Raw genomic sequence first — 19,825 nt, 5'->3', positions numbered from 1 at the left:
TACGTGTTTTCTGGGGCAGAGCGGTGATGCGCTCTCTCCCGCGGAGCTCCTTTTGAAGGCAATCTTTTTACGTCACAGGGAGCATGGAGCTCGACGCACAACTCGGCGAGGTGTTTGAACAGCAAAGCACGCGTACACCTGTCAATCTGATGACATGCGTCTTTACATTCCAGGTGTTCTTTCCGCGATGCTTCTGAATGCAGCTCAGCTTTGGCGTACCTAGGCAGTATAGATATGGCTTCAGGCGTCAAATACAAGATTGCTCCGGACAAACATGTCTTACGCAACTAGCATGAGATGCACATGCTAAATCATGTCTTTGTTCTGCACTACATTTCCCTTAACATGTAGCGCTCATCACAACGTCTAGATATCCATTGCCAGATCTCGTCAGGCGGAAATTCGTGTTCTCGAATAGGCAAACCGGGCGCAATCGAATAGCATCATTACATCCATCGCGACGTTGCGTGGTCATCGTTACAATACGATACTCAACCAAACAATCATCATGATACGAGGTAGCGAGCCAAGAAGTTTGCGTTGCACGTACGTCGCATGTCACAACGTCTTTCACCGGAGGCGAGCAGGAGCGACCCGCTCATCGTGCACTATGAGACTGCGCATCGTAAGCCCAGTCCTTCGATCGATTGTATCATTCAAATTCCAATCGTAGTGCGCGAAGCTGTGATAAGAATAAACCGAATAATTGTCTCGCTAATTACAAAATCTACTGGCCTCCTTGCTGAGCAATTGTCCTGCTTCAAGGGACTGCGGTTGTGGTGACAGTCTCGTTTTGTTTGCCTGCGATGATGTCGCGCATGATGCGCGCCTTTTGTTGCTCTTCTGCCTCACTGCTGACATCCTTGAAAACCTGGTCCATCTCCTCCAAAGTCTTGCCAGATGTCTCCGGGACTACGAAGAATGTGAAAACAAAGGCGAGTCCACAAAAGACGGCGAAGAAGGTGTAGGCTCCGTAGCCGGTGTTTTGAACAAGAGGAGGAGTGATCAACCCCTGGTATACAGGTCAGTCGCTAGTCACAGACAGTAAAGACGAAGGGAAGACTTACGATGATGAAGTTGTTGAACCAGTTGGAGCACGTTGAGAGTGCAACGCCCTTTGCTCGCAAGGAAGATGGGAAGATCTCCGAAGGCATAGCCCACGGGACGGGTCCCCAAGTAGCACCGAAGCTGAACATGTAGAAGAATAGGAAGGCAACGGCAACCCAGCCTTCTACTGCAAAGTCCAGCCATCGTCCACCAAACTTGCCAACCAAGACAGCGATGATGAGATGGCAGATAAACATGAGAGCAGCACCGGTGAGGAGTAGTGGCCGGCGCCCGAAGCGATCCATGGTCCATAGACTTGTTGCGACACCAACGAGCTGCGTGCAGTTGATGATGCCGGAAAGTAGAAGCTGCATCTCGTAGTCCTGGCCTAGTGTTTCAAAAAGAGAGGGCGAATAGTAGATCAACGCATTGATACCTAGAGTTGTGTTAGTATTTTCTCACGTCGGGGTAAGGAGGAACATACCAACAAACTGCTGGAAGAACATGATGCCAACTCCGACGACAGTGCGCTTCCAACATCCATGTCTAAAGCAGTCGAGCCAAGACTGAACCTCAAGCTTGAACTCGTTCGTGCGAGTTTTGGCCTGTAACTCAGGGTGCCTCTCAACGCTCACTTCGTGGTTGAAGGTAACTTCTGCGCGGATTTCGCACCATTCTTGGAAGATGCGTGGGTCGTCAGTGGGAAGCTTGCGGAGCTTGCCCAGGACGACTAGGGCTTCGTCGTCGCGGCCTTTGCTGGCGAGCCATCTTGGAGAGAAAGGCAGGAAAACAATGCCAGCACCCAGAATAAGACCAGGAATCATCTGGATAAGGAACGGGAGACGCCATGACCATTCGCCGGCCATGAAGCGTGTACCATAGGTTGTCCAAAAGGCGATCACGATGCCGAGGACGATGCTGAACTCCTGCAGGACGAGAAGAGCACCGCGGATCTCCGGTGGCGCAATCTCAGAGATGTAGAGTGGGGCGATAGTTGCAAGACTACGCGTGGTTAGCATCTATCCCGTGTACAAACATGGCTCAACATACGCTCCAATTCCCCATCCTCCGATCAAACGTCCGACCGTCAACATGGCGTAGTCCATTGCTGCTGTTTGTAGAATGCTTCCGATTGTGAAGATGACGACTGCGACGACGATGGAATACTTCCTGGAGAGTTTGTCTGCAATCCAGCCGGCAAAAAGGGCACCGATCAGTGCGCCTAACTCCAGCATAGCAGTCATCAGGCCCTTCCAGAAACCAGCTCCTGAAGCTTCACTCGAGACACGCGGAAACCCGTCGAGGAATTGATCCATGACGAGCGTTACGGAAATGACACCCTGATCGTATCCAAAGAGAAGACCTCCAATCGTAGCAAAGGCTGCACACATGGCAACGTAAGGGTTGGAGAAGAGGCCGCGGAAACCTGGCTCTGGGATTAGCCCACGTGTGATTGAGGTTCCACAAAGTGATATGCATACCTGCTGGTCCATAAGGCTCCCGAGTCACCGTTCCCTGTTTGCTAGGGAACGGAGACATTGCCTCGCGCTGCTCATAAGGGGCGCTCTTGATCGAATCTTGTCCACCCATGATGACGTGCAGTGATATGGGTCGTGTCTTGTTGAAATCGCCTGTGTAGTGGATGGCCTGGCTAGGAGGGAATAGTGAATGCGAGGAGGCAATCGACCGCTTTATGCACTTTCGATATCTCGCTTGATGCCGCGTTAACTCTTGTCCGGTGGGTCCACACCATGTACAGTATCTGCCAACGCTAGTGTCAGGCGTCTGACTGCCGTTAAGCGCACATCCGATGACTTCCCAGAACGAACGCCAAGGAGTGTGGATGGAATGCTAGGAACCACCACGGCCGGCGTTTTCTGAAGCGGCTTCACGTTAGCTCAGCTTCACACCTACCTCTTGCGACCTTCTGTCTGTTACGTTCGTGGGTGACTTGAGATGCCAGCGCGGTGTGCGCATGTGGGGTTTGTGCTGTTGAGGCTACGCCGCTTGGATCGGAAGATTCGCTCGAAGTTTCTGTGGGACCCTTGCGTCCGAGACTGACCGAGCTGCTCTGCTACGGATCGTGAGAATCAGTAGCAATTGCATGATGAACGTCTTGATGCTAATCATGAAATTAGATCGCGTGACATTGGTCTCCGAATTTGCTTCTGAGAGGCTGGCATTGGCTCCGCAAACCTTCAAAACCCCTGCTGCCGGCGTCATACGCCTTTCTCCGCATCTTCAAAGGCCGCGGTGACCGTATGGGGTGCTCGGAGACCCCAGAAAACGCGCGCGAGCGTGCCAGTGCTACCCCGGATTCCCCAAAATTAGGCTCGCGTCGTTCCGCGCTGTGCAGTTGTCCAGTTGGGTAAACGTCCTTTCAAAGCTGACCATCTCAAGGGAAAAGCTGCCGGCGAAAGTGGAGGTCGCGGCGGGAATTCCTGCTTCAAGCGAAGGTTAGTGGAAGCTAGGTGCGGGACTAACCCCGATCAGCATCGGAAGGGAAGAGTCGCCGACAAGTGGGCCGCGCTACTGAAGGGACAGTAATTCTAACCGCCGACCTGTCATCCTTCCGATATCACGCACGACGTCACTACGTCTTTCGATCACTCATCAGCTCAGTTCCAATACAAGACAGAAACGTGGGGTCTCCACATCCCCTCTCACCCGTTCATCTGGGGGAAAGTACGGCGACTGATGTCCGTGGTCTCCCCGGACACTGTAGAGCGGAAGCGGAGTGAACTCTTCTAACCCCTCCACCCAAGAAAGGATGTGATGCATGTCTCGTATGCACTGCACGTTCAATGGCGGCATTCAATAAGATTTCTATGTCCCGATACATACTTCGCGGGACCAAGGGATCACATAACGGAACCGAAGGAACGAGCAAATGGTATTCCGTTTCATGCTTCCATTACAGCTGCTCTAACACTCTACAAAGTCCTTGTCCTACCCTGAAAAGTTCCAAAACATGACATTTCACCTCATCGATGTAGCCTCGCCATGCCCACAATCAGGCGCTTGTCTCCATGAAAGCCCACCCTCTCCCCATTCATCAACATAGTAATGCGATGGGTGGTCGAGACGGGCGCGCCAGCACGAGGGCGTACAATTTGTCCTCTGCGTCATCTCGCGTCGTACAGCGCGAAAAAATGCTGCTGGCAGGACCCTCAATTCCTCCACTAGTGGAATGGCATCCTGAGACAGCAATTGCTCAGGGTCAGGGAGAAGGTACGCGAACAAATCCACCAAAAGCGTACGCAGACGTGAACGAGAAACCGAAAACTTATACGTGTATAAGACGACATCGTCCAGCTCGAGGCGCCAATCATGGATATGCACATAGGTAAACGAATCCATGACATCGTTCATCCAAGCCCTGTCGTCGATCTGCTCGCCAAAAATGTATGCGCGAGCCAAGAACATGAGAACCTCGTCAGCGGTAGAAGGAGTGAGTCGACCAAGGGAAGCCATGGTAGGAAGCCTACCACGACCTAGCCACTCCACGTATTCTTTAACCACTCGGCTGGAGAATTGTTCGCCCACGAAGTGGGCCCATACTTTTCCAGAAGCTGAGTAGACGTTTCCATGTCTATTGAAGTAATCCGTGTTCCTCGCCAGGGTGTGTTGGTAAGCCATTGCGGATCTATCATACTGGTGATTTACAACCAGCTCTACAACTAAATCAGGGTCCGCTTGGATTGGGGTTGGTCGAGGTGTTCTGCGTTGATCTGGAGTCCATCGAGCCGGAGGCGTTGCAGGCACGTTGGATCTTCCGAGTGGTGTTCCGCTTGCTGAGCCATAAGTCGACCTAGCCGTGCCATGATTGTTCCGCTCTGGTTCCAACGATCGCCGGTTCTGATTAGATTGTGCGAGACCGTTAGACAGCGGTGCTGGCCGACCATAGGGAAAGCCGCTTCCTTGATTCTGCGGCCCGGTGGAAGCTGATGGCGTGGCGGAATTGGAAGGTCGTGGTGCTCGCGGGCCATGGGGGATCTCGATTTCTTGGTTCCGCGGCCCAGTGGAAGCTGACGGCGAAGCGGTAGACTTTTTCAAGATCCCTCGAAGAGGAGGCTTCGCCCTACCATGAGACTTCGACTCCGGGGCTGACGAAGACGAAGCTTGTGTCTGGGCGCCTTGGTTGTGGGTGATGGTTTCGCGTTTGGCCGGCGGCTGTGGCTCGACCCATGGCTCTGTCTGGGTGCCCTGGTCTCGTGTAGGTTTTTTGGGCTCGACTGGAGGCAGTGGAGGCGTCCATGGCTTTGTCTGGGTGCCCTGGTCTCGGGTAGGGTTCCTAGGCGTGACTGGGGGCAGCGGAGGTGTCCAGGGTTCTGTTTGGGTGCCTTGAACTTGAACAGAAGTCTTAGACTTGCTAGGCCGTTGTGACTGTGCCGGTGATTGTGTCTGAGCCTGAATAGGCGCCTTGGCCTTGGGAGGCTGTGCCGGCGGTGGTGGTTGGGTGTGTTGAACTTGAGTGGGTGGCTTGGCCTTGGGAGGCTGCTGCAACTGTGCCGGTGGTGGTGCTTGAGTTTGTTGGACCTCGGTAGAGGACTGAGGCTTGCTCGGCAGTTGGGGCTTAACAGCAAGGGTTAGAGCAGTCGCAGGCTGCTTTACCATTTCCTGAGTAGATGGTGCAAGTCGATCGTTGGGCTTCGGCTTTTGGGCAGGCAATTCGGTCGACGCTCGTGCTTTGTTTCCCAGATTCTCGGTAGGCTCATGGGTTTCTTCAAGCTGTGATTCGAGAGGCGGTGGTGATAGCGCCCGATGAGCTTCGAGAGGAGCTGATGACTCGTCGCTAGAATTTCCAGGTGCTGCTTCATCCTCGACCTTTGGCCGGCGCACAGCATTATCAGCTGCAACGATCGTATCCTGCTTCTCTTCGCCATCTGTTGTTTTCATGACTTCTTGTGATGTCTGTGTTTCGAGCGAAAGATGCTGGAGCTTATCGCCTAGATCGTCTTGAAAGCTCGTGGTATCTTGGAGCTTCCCAGCATCTTGAGACTTCGCAACATCTGTGACGCCTTTCTCACCAAACGACCATGATTCGGTAGGGGCTTGGCTATGCGGAAGGGTATCACTAGAGACATCTCCAGCGTCTGATACGTTGCTTGCCTTGTTCTTTCGCGTTGATGGCGTCGTAGTCCAAGGTATCTCAGTCTCCGCGACATCGGGCTCTTGCTGTGGAACCTCGTCCTGCGGGTCGTCGTTCTTTACTGGCTCAGTTTCAGTGATATCCTGTGCCTGTTCTATAGTCGGACGGGATTCGATGGGCTCTTCGGAAGTTTCGACAACGTCATCCGGTTCGCGTGTCACATCGTCTTCGGCATCATCACGATCCCAAGCTGAGGAAGAGTTAAGGTCCTCCAAGGTTCTGGTCTTGTTCTCTTCTTGCTTGTCGCTCATGCCGCCCCGTCCCTTCTTTTTCTTGCTCGAGCTGGCCACCCCATCGGCGCCGGAGGCGCCCTTCTTCTTATTCTTGCCTCCCATCTTTATGATTGCTGATGTTTGCTTGGGAAGGAGCTCAGGTGACTCTTGATGGAGTTTGATGGAACTTCTGGTTGAGTGGAGCAGTGTAAAGCAGTGCGGTGTTGAGGTGTTGAGCGGAGGAACCGAGGGTTTATATAGGCTAGGGGAGTGGCAGAACGACAGCTACTCAGTCGGTCGGCGCAAGTGCACGCACCTATTAGAGACAGCCATCGGGCACTGCGATACATTGTCTAGCGTGGTTGCGGTAGCGGTGATGAGTGAAATGCAACTGAAGTGAAAGACATTCACAATCGCGCATCGTAGCGTGCGCTGAATATCTTCCAGGCATCGTCAAACCTCTAAGGTGTAACCTTTTGTAATGGGACGCACCGAACTTCATGGCTTGTTTTCAAATCTAGAACATTTAGAAGAGTATATACTGCTGCATACTGTGAAACAAGGTGCTTGGGAGATACACCCGCATCGCAATCATATACTGTGTTACTTAACTGCATTGTGCCCGCATTCATGCACCATGCGTTCAACAAAGCAACAATCTCTTATATGCAAACGAGGAAGCCTGCTAGTCTAGTTTGTATCGTGAGGAAAGTCTTCATTGACGAATCGAACTTTGAAAGGCCCCAGTGCCGCACGATGAGCTCCCTCTTATTACTAGAGAGAAGACACCTCGTACCAGAGACGCGCATATGCTGTGAGCACATGCAGATCTCATTGGAAGGCAAAACCTAAACAGGGCTGCAGGATACGTTGAAGCAACACTATACAAAGTAGGCAATCTAACGTTGACGTAGGCTCTACGCGACCTTGTCCTATGAGAGGGACGGAGGTTGGTGTTACATAGTTTCTCTTGCCTGAATAGTGTACAGCAGGAAAATCGCCACCCTTTAGTCGCTGATGGTGTTGTCATCGGTGAATGGCGGAAACCAATGTTGTATGCTAGTAACATGTTGAAACATATCTGCGGTGGCGAGAGAAGTTGTGAGTCCACGGATTGCTGCGAGGTCGGCTAGAGTGAATTAGATTTGCGATAGCGCACGAACGAATACAAACTGGTAGCAGAACATACATTTCTCAGACTTCGGTCAGCATAGGCCAATAACCTTCCGTCCACTCTTCCCATGGGCGCGAAAGTTTCTGTCTCAGATTTATCTTTGGTATTGCATCCAGGACGTCCACCAATGCTTCGCGAGGCAAGCGATTGAAGTCTGGCTTTCGATCCTCGTCCTGAAGGGTAGCATATGCACACATGTCCGCCACTAACGCTCTGATGGGCGAACTTTCGGGCGTGCCACGGTAAAGAACACATATAGCCTCCTCAGAAGGAAAATCTGGCGTATTGATGATTCTTTGGTCCGGTGGCTTATCTTCGTCATCATAACTATCATTTTGTACACCAGCCATGGTGTTGAGAACAGTCTGCTGGTAATGTCGGTCTAGTATCTGCTCACCAAACACGTATGCGGTCGCAAGGTCGATCCAAACTGGATTGTTTTCCTCGCCATCTTCGAAGGTTCGATAGAGATCGAAGCACCTGGCTGGTACTTTTCCAGAGTACAACCAGTGTGCGTAGGTTTCAACATCTTTTACTGTGTAAGCGGGTAGCTCAATATGATCCGGCCTCTCCCGCATGGCCGCCCATTCAGGCTTCAGGGCTCGGGCGAAGAATTCAGAAGTTCTTGTAAGAATATCTTGATGGACTTGGATCGACACAGCCTCGTGCGCTGGTCCGATCACGAGCGTGATCATGGGTCCTCTCAGACTAGGCCATTCTAGTTAGTTCTGTCTACACATCCCTTTACAGACAAACTTGCCGGAAAGTCTTCGACACTTGAATGCGCGCGTTCGTAGGCTGTGAGATACCATCGCCGCTCTGTGTGATTTCGATGTCGTCATCAGCATCGGTGTGATCTTGCACCATGCTTTCGGCATCGTCAGTCAGATCCATGACTTTTGTCGCGTTCCGAGGGTGACAGCCTGGCGTATCGTCGCTGGTAAGATGCGCACTTGGGTGTGCAATTGCGCGGGGTCTGGGGCAAGAACGCCATTGAGTAAGCGAGGACCTAGGCCGTGATGGCAAGTGGGCGCAGCCCTCACCAGGGGCGGCAACAATTTGTGTCGCATCCTCAAAAGATTTGTTAGGACTATTTTCTTACTAGAAGTGTACATTGTCCTAGACATTTTATACTCACTGAGTTATAATAGTATGTATGTAGCAAAACCCGGAAATGCAACACGGAATTATGACCACTTCTCGTGCCGTTGCGCGTGTGGACAACGATGTAGTCAACTCTATGGACAGCTAGTACTTGTTCAAGCATACATGAAGAGGCTCTAGAGTAGAACCAAGTAAGCGACAGGGGTGCGTTACAAGCCCGTTCTTCGTATACCGGTGGCTTGCTATCTCATCGCGACGTCTTACCACGCGATGCACCAAGGTATCAAAAAGTAAATGAGCAAAAGCAAATCGTAGGATAGTAAGCAAGCCAGGCCAGGAAGGTTTGTATGCTAGGAAAATAGCAGCACAAGGTGGTGGTACTTTTGGAAAGTGCAAAAGGAGTCATGGGGTACCTAGGTATTGACCTTCTGAGAAGATGGACATTTGTTGTGAACCTTGAAGTATTATTATAGTTTGTGTTTGTGCAGCGCAGTAAGCGGTAATTGTTACAAGATTACAAGTCTTAGTGTCGTGGTGGTGCAAAAAGTTGGGCGGTTGGGTGGCCCCAAAACTCCACCATTTCACCCTCAACCTCAACCACAACCGCGCAAAAAAGATGCCACTGTCTACAGGCATTAAATACAACGTCGCGGACAAGATTCGAACTTAGCGACTCTGTTAGATGGGGCTCTGATGTGTGGTTTGGGTGTATGTACCTTGCGAGGCCGAAGCCATTAGATGACTGAATGAAGAATTCAAGTCTAACCCATTAACCACTCTGGCACCGCGACTGATGGTTTGATAAGGAATTTTGCATTTGATGCATCTATGATTAGGATGAGTTGTGCTAGGTTCGCACTGCGGAATGATTTGGGTCTTCGTACATGAACTTGGGCGTGGTGGGGCGCAGTTAAGTCACTTGGGCGCTTATCAGAATTTAGCCATGTCAAACTATGTGTCATTGGAACATCTAAAGACTACTCTTCCCACTAAGTACCCACAGTTTGTCACCGCCCACCTTGCCCTCCTGCTTCAGCTTGTCGAGAATCTGGCGTATCCCCCTCTCCGCCGGTTCCCAGAGATTCTCAGGGTACTCCTTGTATATTACCTTCACAATATCCATAGAACCCATGCCTTGACTCTCCGCAAGTACATCCAACACCTGTTTCTCACGCTGCTTGCGGTGTTTTATATACTCAGTGATTTTTGATGGGCCATCTTCGATGACAGGCCCATGACCGGGATATGCGCGACCTCTAAACTGCGTCGACATGGCGTCGAGGCTCTTCATGTACGCTGCCAGATCTTCGAATACGGCTGTGCCCTGACCCAATACGTTGTCCGCCGTGAACATGGCATCTTCTTCCTCCAACACGAAAGCTGTGTGGTCTGTGGTATGTCCCGGGCAGAAGAAGGCACGTAGGGTTGCGCCTTCCGTCTCGAACTTCTGCCCATCACTTATCGCGAGCCAGTCGTCGCGCGGATCGTTCTTGTAGACCTTCGTGTCGGGAGAGTGCGCGAGTAGGTCGGGGACGCCTTGGATATGATCGTGGTGCCAGTGCGTCAATAGCACTTTATCGATGGCGATGTTCTCCTTTGAAAGGAGCGCTTTGATCGAGGCAATCCATTGTGGTTTGCCTTCGCCAGTGTCAATGAGCAGTCGTGATGCGCCACGACCAACTATGTACGTGTTCGTGCCTAATTTACTTAGAACATATTGACCGTAATATTGCAACCGCATGTACCTTGCAGCGTGAACTTGAGCTTTGTCAGATCGCGCCGTCCCTTAGATGATAACGGCGCTCACCTTGCTGGGGTTGCCGCCCAGAACCCTGATAACCCGATCGCTGACCTGCTCAACCTCTGGAAGCGATACCAAAGATTCTGCCATCTTTGAGTAGAGTGCGCGTGTGCTAGAGGTAGCTGACGGCCATCGCAATCGCGGGCGCATGGTCGCTCCCTCAGGTTACAGCTGGACCAGCACAGCCGAGGCACATTGTTATCGATAGTGGGATACGACGCAACCAAACTATCACTTTTCAGGTACACTGTGCGGCAACCTGCCTTGGGCCAAACTCAACATGGCGCCAATCGAAGACGACGATGAGATGCCGTAGGTCTTACTAGCTGATCGCAGCCCAGATGCTAACAGATGAAGACAGCTCTCCGGCGATGCTCTTGCCGCGCTGAAAGAATTTTATGGCGAGCGGGATGCACGACAAAAGCAGTTTGAAGAACTAAAAGGCCAAGCCGAGGATGACTTCGAAGGGAAGTTGTCCATGGACGCCTTCACGGAAGACTGGAATGCAAGTCAATTTTGGTATAGCGACGAGACCGCTATGGTGCTTGCGCGACAGCTTCTGGATGGTGCGACAGATGAGACAAGGATAGCAGTCGTGTCTGCGCCGAGTGCTTTCATCCAGTTGAAAAATCTACTGGTAAGTGATCTGGAAGCGCAAGAGGAGAAAAGCTGACTTCGTTAGAACTCGGGTGAAGTCAAGTGCCGGCCGCAGATCAAATTGCTGGAGTTTGACGAGCGCTTTGCCGTCTTCAAAGAGTTCGTGCGCTACGACTTCGAGAAGGCGATCCAACTACCAGCTGAGATGAAGGCCTCATTCGATGTCATCATTTGCGACCCGCCATTTCTAAGTCAAGATTGTCAAACTAAAGGTACTTTCATGATATGTCTCCAACAACCGTAGGTTCGATGTCGCTAACACAACATAGCTGCTTTGACCGTGCGATGGCTAGCGAAGTCATGGACGCAAGATTCACTGCGTCTCATTGTCTGCACTGGCGAGCGTATGGAAAGCCTGGTTACAGACAAACTATACGGGAAAGTAGGAACCAAGACGACTGATTACGAGATCAAGCACGCCAAAGGACTGAGCAACGAGTTTAGATGCTATGCGAACTTTGAGTGCCCATCGTGGAAGTGGGCAAAGTCATGACCCGCGAGAACATAGGGTAGCTATACTTGAGAGGATGAATGCTTCTACAACCAGTGCAGTAGTGTTCATGAGCATACGATCGTGATTGGAATATACATGTGAAGCACGGCGGAACCGTCCCGCTAAACAGCTACCCCACATGTCCCTCGGTCAACCCCACTTCGCTCTCAAAGCATAAGCTCGCTGCGTCATCTTCATTCACCAACCAGACCCGTACCAACCAACCAACTATCCATTCTACGAGTACCACAATGTCCTCCGCTGCATGCATCTTCTGCAAGATCATCAAGGGTAACAACCTCTTAGCTTGGCTATTCTCTCAATCGACAATGGCTCACAGAAGGACCAGGCGAGATCCCTTCGATGAAGATCTTCGAGAGCGAGAAGACACTTGCTTTCCTTGACATCGGTCCTTTGAGCAAAGGCCACTCTGTATGCTTTCTAGTCCCTCCAGTATCAACCAGCCAAAACTAACGTGCCGCCTAGCTGATCATCCCCAAACACCACGGCGCAAAGCTCCACGACATTCCCGACGACCAGCTCGCCGAAGTCCTCTCCGTCACGAAGCGAATTGCTATCGCGCAGAACATCCAAGACTACAACATCCTACAGAACAATGGAAGGATTGCCCACCAGGTCGTGGATCACGTACACTTCCACCTAATCCCAAAGCCGAACCAACAGGAGGGTCTCGGGATTGAGTGGCCAACTAAGGAAGCGGACAAGAGCGAATTGAGCAAGCTGCTGGAGGAGATCAAGAGCAAGATGTGAAGCAGCGTGTATCGCACTCGTACAGGGCATCAATGAAGCATGTTGACTCAGGCCAGAGGCGCATATCTCAGCACTTGACCAGCGCCACTAACATTCGATTATTCTCCCTTGAACACGGGTTTCCTCTTCTCCTTGAACGCGACAAGCGCCTCATCCCTATCCTTTGTCCTGACCACAAGCTCATATGCAGCATTCTCAGCCTTCTCGCCCAACGCGCATCCTTCAACCGCTTGAAGCGCGGCCTTGATCGCTATCGGTCCACCTTCACATATCTCCCTTGCTAGTCTAATCGCTTCGTTCAAGACCTTCTTCCGCGCAGCCCCTTCTTGTTGTACATCCTCTGCCGTGATTTCTACTAACCGGTCGCACAGCCCCAGGAAGTAGGCTTCTGGCGCTCCAACACGGCGGCCTGTCAAGATCATGTCTCGTGCGCGCGAGAGGCCGATCAAAGCGGGCAGACGATATGTTCCTCCCGCGCCAGGAAGGATGGCAAGACGCGTCTCGGGGAGGGCGACGGTAGTGGTAGAAGCGAAGACGCGCATGTGTGTGGTGAGGGCTAGCTCGAGGCCGCCGCCGAAAGCCGGTGCTGCCAAAGCAGAGATTGTGGGGATGGGTAATTGCGATATCGACGCGAATGTTCCTCGTAGTGTGGTTAAGAAGTTGGATGTGCTGCCATCCGTTAGCTGTCGCTCGTCTCATGTGACCGTTATGATACTAGACATACTCTTCCTGGGTAAACGTAGCCCTCTCCTTGAGGTCCGCGCCCGCGCAGAAACTTGTCTCTATATCGCTCGCCAATATCAACGCCCGCGTTGATCCCTGGTCCCCTTCATTGTGTAGGCTGTTCACTTGTTGCGTCAGCTCTGTGAGCAGTTGCCGTGATATCGCATTGCGTGCCGCGGGCCGGTTGAGCGAGAGTATTCGTATGCTTCCGCAGTGTGGTGCTGGGACGTTTGTGACGTTTATAGCCGGGGCTTGGGCAGTTGCATAGCCGCGAATTCCAACGGCGCGGTGTAGGACGCGGGGGTTGAGGCGGAGGAGCGGCATTTCGATCGTATCTAAGATGTTTTTGTGCGACTGCAATGGTTCTGTAGTCTTTTCGCCCAGAGGTATTCAAGTCTGGAGCTGTAGCGTCGACGTTGTGCGCGGCGTGTTTGGCGACCTCATCGCTGATAGACCGCAGTTAGCCGAGGCACCGCGACGGCACAGCTTTTGATTTGGTCAATCGTCGTTCCTGGCGCGACACCAAATATTCAACCAGAGAACACAAGTCTGCCGGCACGATGAAGACTTGGTACGCCTCTCACGCATTACTTATTGATCGTATTTGGGAGTGTTGCGGTATATTTCCGACAGTGCTTGATGTTTACACTTGTTCCTAGCTATGTTCAGGCGCATGTATTCAAGCTTTCAGTTCCGAGGACGGCTGGAGCAGTCGACGCAGACCTATACTATCCGCAAACCGACATTGAGCCTGTTAATATTCGTGAGCAGACACAAATTATCAAGAGCAATATCGCCCTCACCTTGGCTTCTAGATTAGTCGTCTCAGCCATTACACATCATCAATCGAGACGACGAGAGCAGCGACTTTCGTGTAACGAATTGAGCATAAGACAACTCTTTTCCGTTCTCTACTCCAGTCCCCATATAGCTGTTTTTGGTTCAGACACATTGAGAAGGTATTGTTCCGATCGTTGTAGTTGATCAATCTGTTTGGAAATCCAAAGTCTACCCTGTACCCAGGTGGAAGGCAAGCATGCCATCAGGGACGAAAGACATGCAGATGCAAGGCGAAGTCGAACAAACATTCGTGGAACCCAGAGTTCCCTTGTCATTCTATCGTGATGTCGCAACTACACTAGGGTCTTGTGCAAGGATAGCCATTGCTACTTTCTGCTAAGCAGGGACACTCTTGACTCAGCGCAGCTTGAAAACAGAACCTGGGTACCAGTAACTGTCAAGTACAAAGCTATCGAATGTCAAATCTCGTAAATTACCGAGAAGTCATGAGTGCAAGCCCTGACCAGTTCGTGTCACTGCTGAAGGGAAGGACATTCCCTGTATGGATGCCCGGTTATCCATCTGCGCACACTTACGAATCCAAGTCACGTTCTCATCCTGGTACTCGGAGCCCAGCTTCATACACACTCAACCAGTTCGTACTTCGTATTCTAGGCCCAGAGCCTCCCGCTGGGTCATCAACTCCTGCACCGTTACGTATGTAGTGCACCCTACATGGACACACCCGTAGACCTGGGCAATTGCAATGCAGCATCCGCACCTATGAACGGCTCTCGGCAACCGCGATGCGAGGTTTTTATCCTGTCAACAACTCGACCTGACGATCTAAGCCCGACTTGAGGCACAACTTCGGCCCAGGACGTTTGCGGGGAAGTGACTTGTGGAGCTCCGGAGCGATCGCCATGTCACGATGCTGGGGTTCCCAAGGGTGCATTCCTTCTGCTGGCTTAGCGCCTACCGAATACCTCCACTGGGTCCGACGCTTGCTCCATGCACCGAAAATTTCTGTTACCCATGAGCCTCGTGACGATGCCTACCGATGCCTCTCGGGACTTTTCGTCGGCAACACACAAAATCCAAGATCTCGCCCCGCTTTAGGATAAACAGACAAGCTTGGAGGCGTGGAGCTTAGTCGTGTACTGTCGTATTTCGCGCACTTCCCCATACGCGCGAGTCGTGATGGAAGGTGTACCGGTATTCTGCGGAGATTGTTTCGTGGAACGTTGTTCGATCAAACTGCCAGTACCAGAGCTGTGGTTCACGGCACGTGGATGTACGCAGTAGCAGCATCATCCAGGATTCGTCCCCAGGAAGCTAACCCTGCCAGTTCGACTGCAGCAGCAATGCAAGGCGACTCTCAGTCGCGAGTCATGAGCCAACCTCACGATCCCCGCAAATCATCGCGAGTCAATGTTCCCGGCTCCGACCTCTTCGTTTTCTACTCCACAACCATCTGCCGACGCGCATGCACACGTCCGACCGCCCGCTTGGCAACCGCTACGCAGCCTTGAGATGACGTCGTGCGCCTTAATACCAGGACAACACTGGTATGGTACGGAGATGTGGAGACTCCGCAACCCGCACGGGCAAACTTCGGGACATGGTGGTGGCTGCCACATCGGCTTCTAGCCTTTTGATCGGGACGAGGACTGCCACCGGGCGGACGAGCATGCGCCGAGAGAAGAGCAGTATATAAGTACTGCTGTGCACAAAGATGATGGTCATCCAGGCACTCGATTCACCTTCGACAATCCAGAATCATGGCACCTTCCCTTGTCTCGGCCGTACTTTCGGGCTCTGTCCTCCTGGCAGCAGTCAATGCTCAGAACTTCGAAGGCGGTGGCCGCGATGAAGATGCGTTTGAGTACGTACAGCCGCTCAACACCACCATCTTGACCGAGTATGGCTCCTCACCAGCTGTCTACCCGTCGCGTAAGTTATCCTACATCACCAACCTCGCTCGTGACCAATCTAATGCTCTGCAGCAAACATCACCGGCGCTGGTGGCTGGGAGATGGGTCTTGAGAAGGCGAAAGCTTTCGTAGCCCAGCTCACACTTGAGGAGAAGGCTGACATGGTCACTGGTCAAGCCGGACCTTGCGTTGGCAACATTGTTGCTATCCCTCGTCTTGGCTTCCCCGGTCTGTGTCTTCAGGATGGTCCTCTTGGAATTCGTGTTGCAGACTACGCCAGCGTCTTCTCCGCTGGTGTCTCTGCCGGAGCGACATGGGACAAGGACATCATGTACGAGCGTGGTCATGCCATGGGCGCAGAGTTCAAGGCCAAGGGCTCTCAGGTCTTCTTGGGTCCCGTCGCTGGTCCTCTCGGACGTTCCGCCTATGCAGGCCGTAACTGGGAGGGATTCTCCTCTGACCCTTACCTCAGTGGTGTGGCAATGGAGAAGACCATCAACGGTATCCAGGATGCCGGTGTGCAAGCCTGCGCAAAGCACTGGATTGGCAATGAGCAAGAGATCATGCGAAACCCGCTTTACGAAGACGAGAACGACAACACCGAGCAGACGACGGCGGCTCTCTCTTCCAACATCGACGACCGCACCATGCACGAGCTTTACATGTGGCCCTTTGCCAATGCTGCCAAGGCCCGCGCTGCCAGCTTCATGTGCTCTTACCAGCGCATCAACGGCTCTTACGGATGCCAGAACTCCGCCTCGCAGAACGGTCTGCTTAAGACTGAGCTTGGCTTCCAGGGCTACATCATGTCTGACTGGGGTGCCACTCACTCTGGTGTTGCCTCCATCGAGGCCGGTCTGGACATGAACATGCCCGGTGGACTTGGTGCCTACGGTCTGAACTTTGGCCTCCCTTCATACTTTGGCGGCAACGTCACTGCTGCTGTCAACAACGGCACCGTTGATGTTTCCCGCATCGACGACATGGTCATGCGCATCATGACTCCTTACTTCCAACTCGGCCAAGACCAAGACTTCCCCTCGGCTGACCCCTCAGGCGCTGATCTGAACACCTTCTCGCCCCGTAGCACATGGACCCGCGAGTACAATCTCACCGGCGAAGTCAGCCGTGATGTCCGTGGCAACCACGGCGAGCTTATCCGCCGCCATGGTGCCGCTGGCAGCGTCCTCCTCAAGAACGTCGACCGCACTCTGCCTCTCAAGGCTCCCCAGAACGTCGCTATCTTCGGTAACGACGCAGGCGACCCAGCACGCAGCTCTGTCATCAACCAGCAGAACTACGAATACGGTAGCATTCTCGCTGGCGGTGGCTCAGGTACCGGCCAGTTCACCTACATGGTCACCCCTCTCCGTGCCATTCAGAACCGTGTCGCCGCGGATGGCGGTATCACTCAGTTCTTCCTCAACAACACTCACATCATCGCCAACAATGTCAGCACCCTTGTCATTCCCCGCGCTGTCCCCGAAGTTTGCATTGTTATGCTCAAGACTTGGGCTGAGGAAGGCGATGACCGTGCCCACCTGGGATCTGACTGGGAGGGTGACGATGTTGTCGAGTCTGTCGCTTCTTACTGCAACAACACTGTCGTTGTTACCCACTCTGCCGGTGTCAACACTTTGCCATGGGCTGACCACCCCAACGTTACCGCTATCCTGGCTGCCCATTTCCCCGGCCAAGAGTCTGGAAACTCGCTCGTTGACATCCTGTACGGACACGTAAACCCCTCTGGTCACCTTCCTTACACCATTGCCGAGAACGGTGATGACTGGAATGCGCCTCCCACCACCGCCATCAACACCACCGGATTTGCCGACTGGCAGAGCTGGTTCGACGAGAAGCTCGAGATTGACTACCGCCACTTCGATCTCCAGAACATGTCTGTCCGTTACGAGTTCGGTTTCGGTCTCTCATACACCACATTTGAGATCTCCGACATCGAGTCTTCCCCTCTGGAGCACAACATCACATCCATGCCCGAGCAGCTGCCCATCCAGCCCGGTGGCAACCCCGCTCTGTGGGAGTCTCTCTACAACGTCACTGTATCTGTCGCCAACACCGGTGACTGTGCCGGTGCCACCGTTCCCCAGCTCTACGTCGGCCTTCCCTCTTCCGCCCCAGCCGGTACGCCTATCCGCCAGCTCCGCGGCTTCGAGAAGGTATACCTTGAGAAGGGCGACAAGGAGACCGTGAGCTTTGAGCTTCAGCGCAGGGATCTGAGCTACTGGGATATTGTCAGCCAGCAGTGGGTCATTCCCGAGGGCGAGTTCACCATCTGGGTCGGACTGAGCAGCCGAGACCTGAAGGTCCAGGACAGCTTTACTGTTGTTGGACAGTAGATAGCTACATCCAAAGAAGAGATTAGCATCTACTTTTAGTTTAATGATATAGTTATGATAATGTATAACTTTCACATCTGACATTTGCCTTTGAACACACGATATATTCTCATACTGATCTCATTAATTCGTACCCCAAAATTGACCCAGCAACCTTTTGCTCGATGAGTGTGGTGCACTCTGGTGTAAACGTGGACTTTAGTCTTTCACGACACATCCGTCATGCAAAGTTTAGTAGATTGTCGCGGTTCTCTACAGCTATAAGAGTAAAATTCTTGTTACAGTGTATACAGCCAACACATGTATGGATAGGTAGTCGCACACTAGTACGTGAGAACAAGTTGCCTCATCGACCCTCACCTTCACCTTCACCTCCCCCATGCCAGGAAGACGAAGCCATGACGCAATGTAATTTGAGCTCGAACGCTAGTGTTAGGCAACCCTTTTTACGAGGTCCCAGCGGCTGTCGTCGGCAGGCCAGACGAAGACCCGAACTCACCTATTTACTATGAGAACCTGTCTGGGAATTGCGAGCACTAACGTAAGCCCCACTTTTCGCGTGCGCGGTTTACGACGCCTGGGCAATCAGGGTCTATTTTGGGTGACATGTGACAGCAAGGCGAGCGCTGCTGAGTTGGCTATATAAACAACGCTGCCCGCCCAATCCCCATCACTTCTATCACACACTGTCCTCAATTCCTCGAGTTCAGAAACACTTTTGTTTTGTCATGATCCCTCAAACACCATGACCGCAATCAATTCTCACTTCGCTACTACTGCGCAAGCTTCAGCGGTACTCCCCTTGCTCACCCCGGGATGAGATTCCAATCGCCCCGTCAGCAGCTACAAGTATATCAGCTTCTCCCCCGGTTTTGTGTTGCTAACGTTCGGAAGTGAGTTCAGCTTTTACCAACAGCAAGCGAGTACTGCGACAACTTCCAAACCAGCGAGCAACAGACCGTTACATTCACCATCGTCGTCTTTCGCTGAAGTCGCCACTCGATCAACAAGATCTCAATAACAGCAGCTTCCTACTTGCACATATCGGCCGCGGATATCCACCTCATTTTGGTCGGCATCACTTCCTTATCTCCGTCGACATCACTTTCGACACTCACGGTCGTCACCTGCACTCACTCGAACCTACAAGAATATGGCCTTCGCCGGTAGCTAGTAGCAAAACGTAAGTCAGCTTCCCTTTGCTCCAATATACCTCACTGACAACATGCAGATCAAGTTCTCATCTTCTTCATGTGCTCACCGAGTTCCATCAGCCCTAGCTGCAGTCGCCCGTCCGACCAACGGCCCCTCAGACGCGAGCAGCATGGCCTTGTGCCTTAATGGAAGGTCACCCGAACATGTGTCGGTACGATGTCACTCCAGCGACTTCGGGTTCTGAGATGGCTGGCGGTCACCGTCACGGCGCACCTTACTGCAGTGGGGGCTCGGGAACGGCGATGAGTTTCTGGGAATCCGGCTCGCGCTGCCTTGTGCATTAACGAAAGGTTGCCCGATTATGTGTCGGTGTCAATGTCACTTCGGCGTATTGGTGCAGTAGAAACTCGGGAATCTTCGGTGGAGGGGTTTGGGAAGTGGTGAATTGATGGGCGGCGGATGATA

General features: G+C 52.5%; 8 protein-coding genes and 1 non-coding gene across 9 annotated transcripts; 3 read left to right on the top strand and 6 right to left on the bottom strand.

Annotated features, from left to right (window-relative positions):
* Positions 1–760: 760 nt before the first annotated feature.
* On the bottom strand, positions 761–2,637 carry J4E92_005824 (uncharacterized protein; the record flags this gene model as incomplete). Its single annotated transcript, XM_051497200.1, has 5 exons — positions 761–1,012; positions 1,068–1,483; positions 1,532–2,049; positions 2,098–2,473; positions 2,529–2,637. The coding sequence occupies 5 exons, from the start codon at positions 2,635–2,637 to the stop codon at positions 761–763; spliced, it is 1,671 nt and encodes a 556-aa protein (XP_051352860.1).
* A 2,090-nt stretch (positions 2,638–4,727) lies between these two features.
* J4E92_005823 (uncharacterized protein) lies at positions 4,728–6,534 on the bottom strand (the record flags this gene model as incomplete). The annotated part of the gene is made up of 2 exons (XM_051497199.1): positions 4,728–4,858; positions 4,950–6,534. 2 exons carry the CDS (start codon positions 6,532–6,534, stop codon positions 4,728–4,730), a joined length of 1,716 nt encoding a protein of 571 aa, XP_051352859.1.
* Positions 6,535–7,605: 1,071 nt separating this feature from the next.
* J4E92_005822 (uncharacterized protein) lies at positions 7,606–8,280 on the bottom strand (the record flags this gene model as incomplete). Its single annotated transcript, XM_051497198.1, has 1 exon — positions 7,606–8,280. One exon carries the CDS (start codon positions 8,278–8,280, stop codon positions 7,606–7,608), a length of 675 nt encoding a protein of 224 aa, XP_051352858.1.
* Positions 8,281–9,334: 1,054 nt separating this feature from the next.
* On the bottom strand, positions 9,335–9,480 carry J4E92_005821. Its single transcript has one exon. It is a non-coding gene; the product is annotated as a tRNA-Ser (tRNA).
* A 179-nt stretch (positions 9,481–9,659) lies between these two features.
* J4E92_005820 (uncharacterized protein) lies at positions 9,660–10,580 on the bottom strand (the record flags this gene model as incomplete). Its single annotated transcript, XM_051497197.1, has 3 exons — positions 9,660–10,387; positions 10,435–10,447; positions 10,497–10,580. 3 exons carry the CDS (start codon positions 10,578–10,580, stop codon positions 9,660–9,662), a joined length of 825 nt encoding a protein of 274 aa, XP_051352857.1.
* A 190-nt stretch (positions 10,581–10,770) lies between these two features.
* J4E92_005819 (uncharacterized protein) lies at positions 10,771–11,640 on the top strand (the record flags this gene model as incomplete). The annotated part of the gene is made up of 4 exons (XM_051497196.1): positions 10,771–10,802; positions 10,848–11,127; positions 11,173–11,347; positions 11,417–11,640. The coding sequence occupies 4 exons, from the start codon at positions 10,771–10,773 to the stop codon at positions 11,638–11,640; spliced, it is 711 nt and encodes a 236-aa protein (XP_051352856.1).
* A 251-nt stretch (positions 11,641–11,891) lies between these two features.
* Positions 11,892–12,411, top strand: J4E92_005818 (uncharacterized protein; the record flags this gene model as incomplete). The annotated part of the gene is made up of 3 exons (XM_051497195.1): positions 11,892–11,931; positions 11,990–12,072; positions 12,127–12,411. The coding sequence occupies 3 exons, from the start codon at positions 11,892–11,894 to the stop codon at positions 12,409–12,411; spliced, it is 408 nt and encodes a 135-aa protein (XP_051352855.1).
* Positions 12,412–12,509: 98 nt separating this feature from the next.
* J4E92_005817 (uncharacterized protein) lies at positions 12,510–13,458 on the bottom strand (the record flags this gene model as incomplete). The annotated part of the gene is made up of 2 exons (XM_051497194.1): positions 12,510–13,080; positions 13,136–13,458. The coding sequence occupies 2 exons, from the start codon at positions 13,456–13,458 to the stop codon at positions 12,510–12,512; spliced, it is 894 nt and encodes a 297-aa protein (XP_051352854.1).
* Positions 13,459–15,695: 2,237 nt separating this feature from the next.
* Positions 15,696–18,205, top strand: J4E92_005816 (uncharacterized protein; the record flags this gene model as incomplete). Its single annotated transcript, XM_051497193.1, has 2 exons — positions 15,696–15,867; positions 15,921–18,205. 2 exons carry the CDS (start codon positions 15,696–15,698, stop codon positions 18,203–18,205), a joined length of 2,457 nt encoding a protein of 818 aa, XP_051352853.1.
* Positions 18,206–19,825: the final 1,620 nt, after the last annotated feature.

This window comes from Alternaria infectoria (assembly GCF_024043175.1).
Source record: "Alternaria infectoria strain BMP 0036 chromosome Unknown scaffold_8, whole genome shotgun sequence".
In the NCBI taxonomy this organism is placed as follows: domain Eukaryota; kingdom Fungi; phylum Ascomycota; class Dothideomycetes; order Pleosporales; family Pleosporaceae; genus Alternaria; species Alternaria infectoria.
The sequence above is the reverse complement of the archived record's forward strand: the minus strand, read 5'-3'. Positions and strand labels throughout refer to the sequence as shown.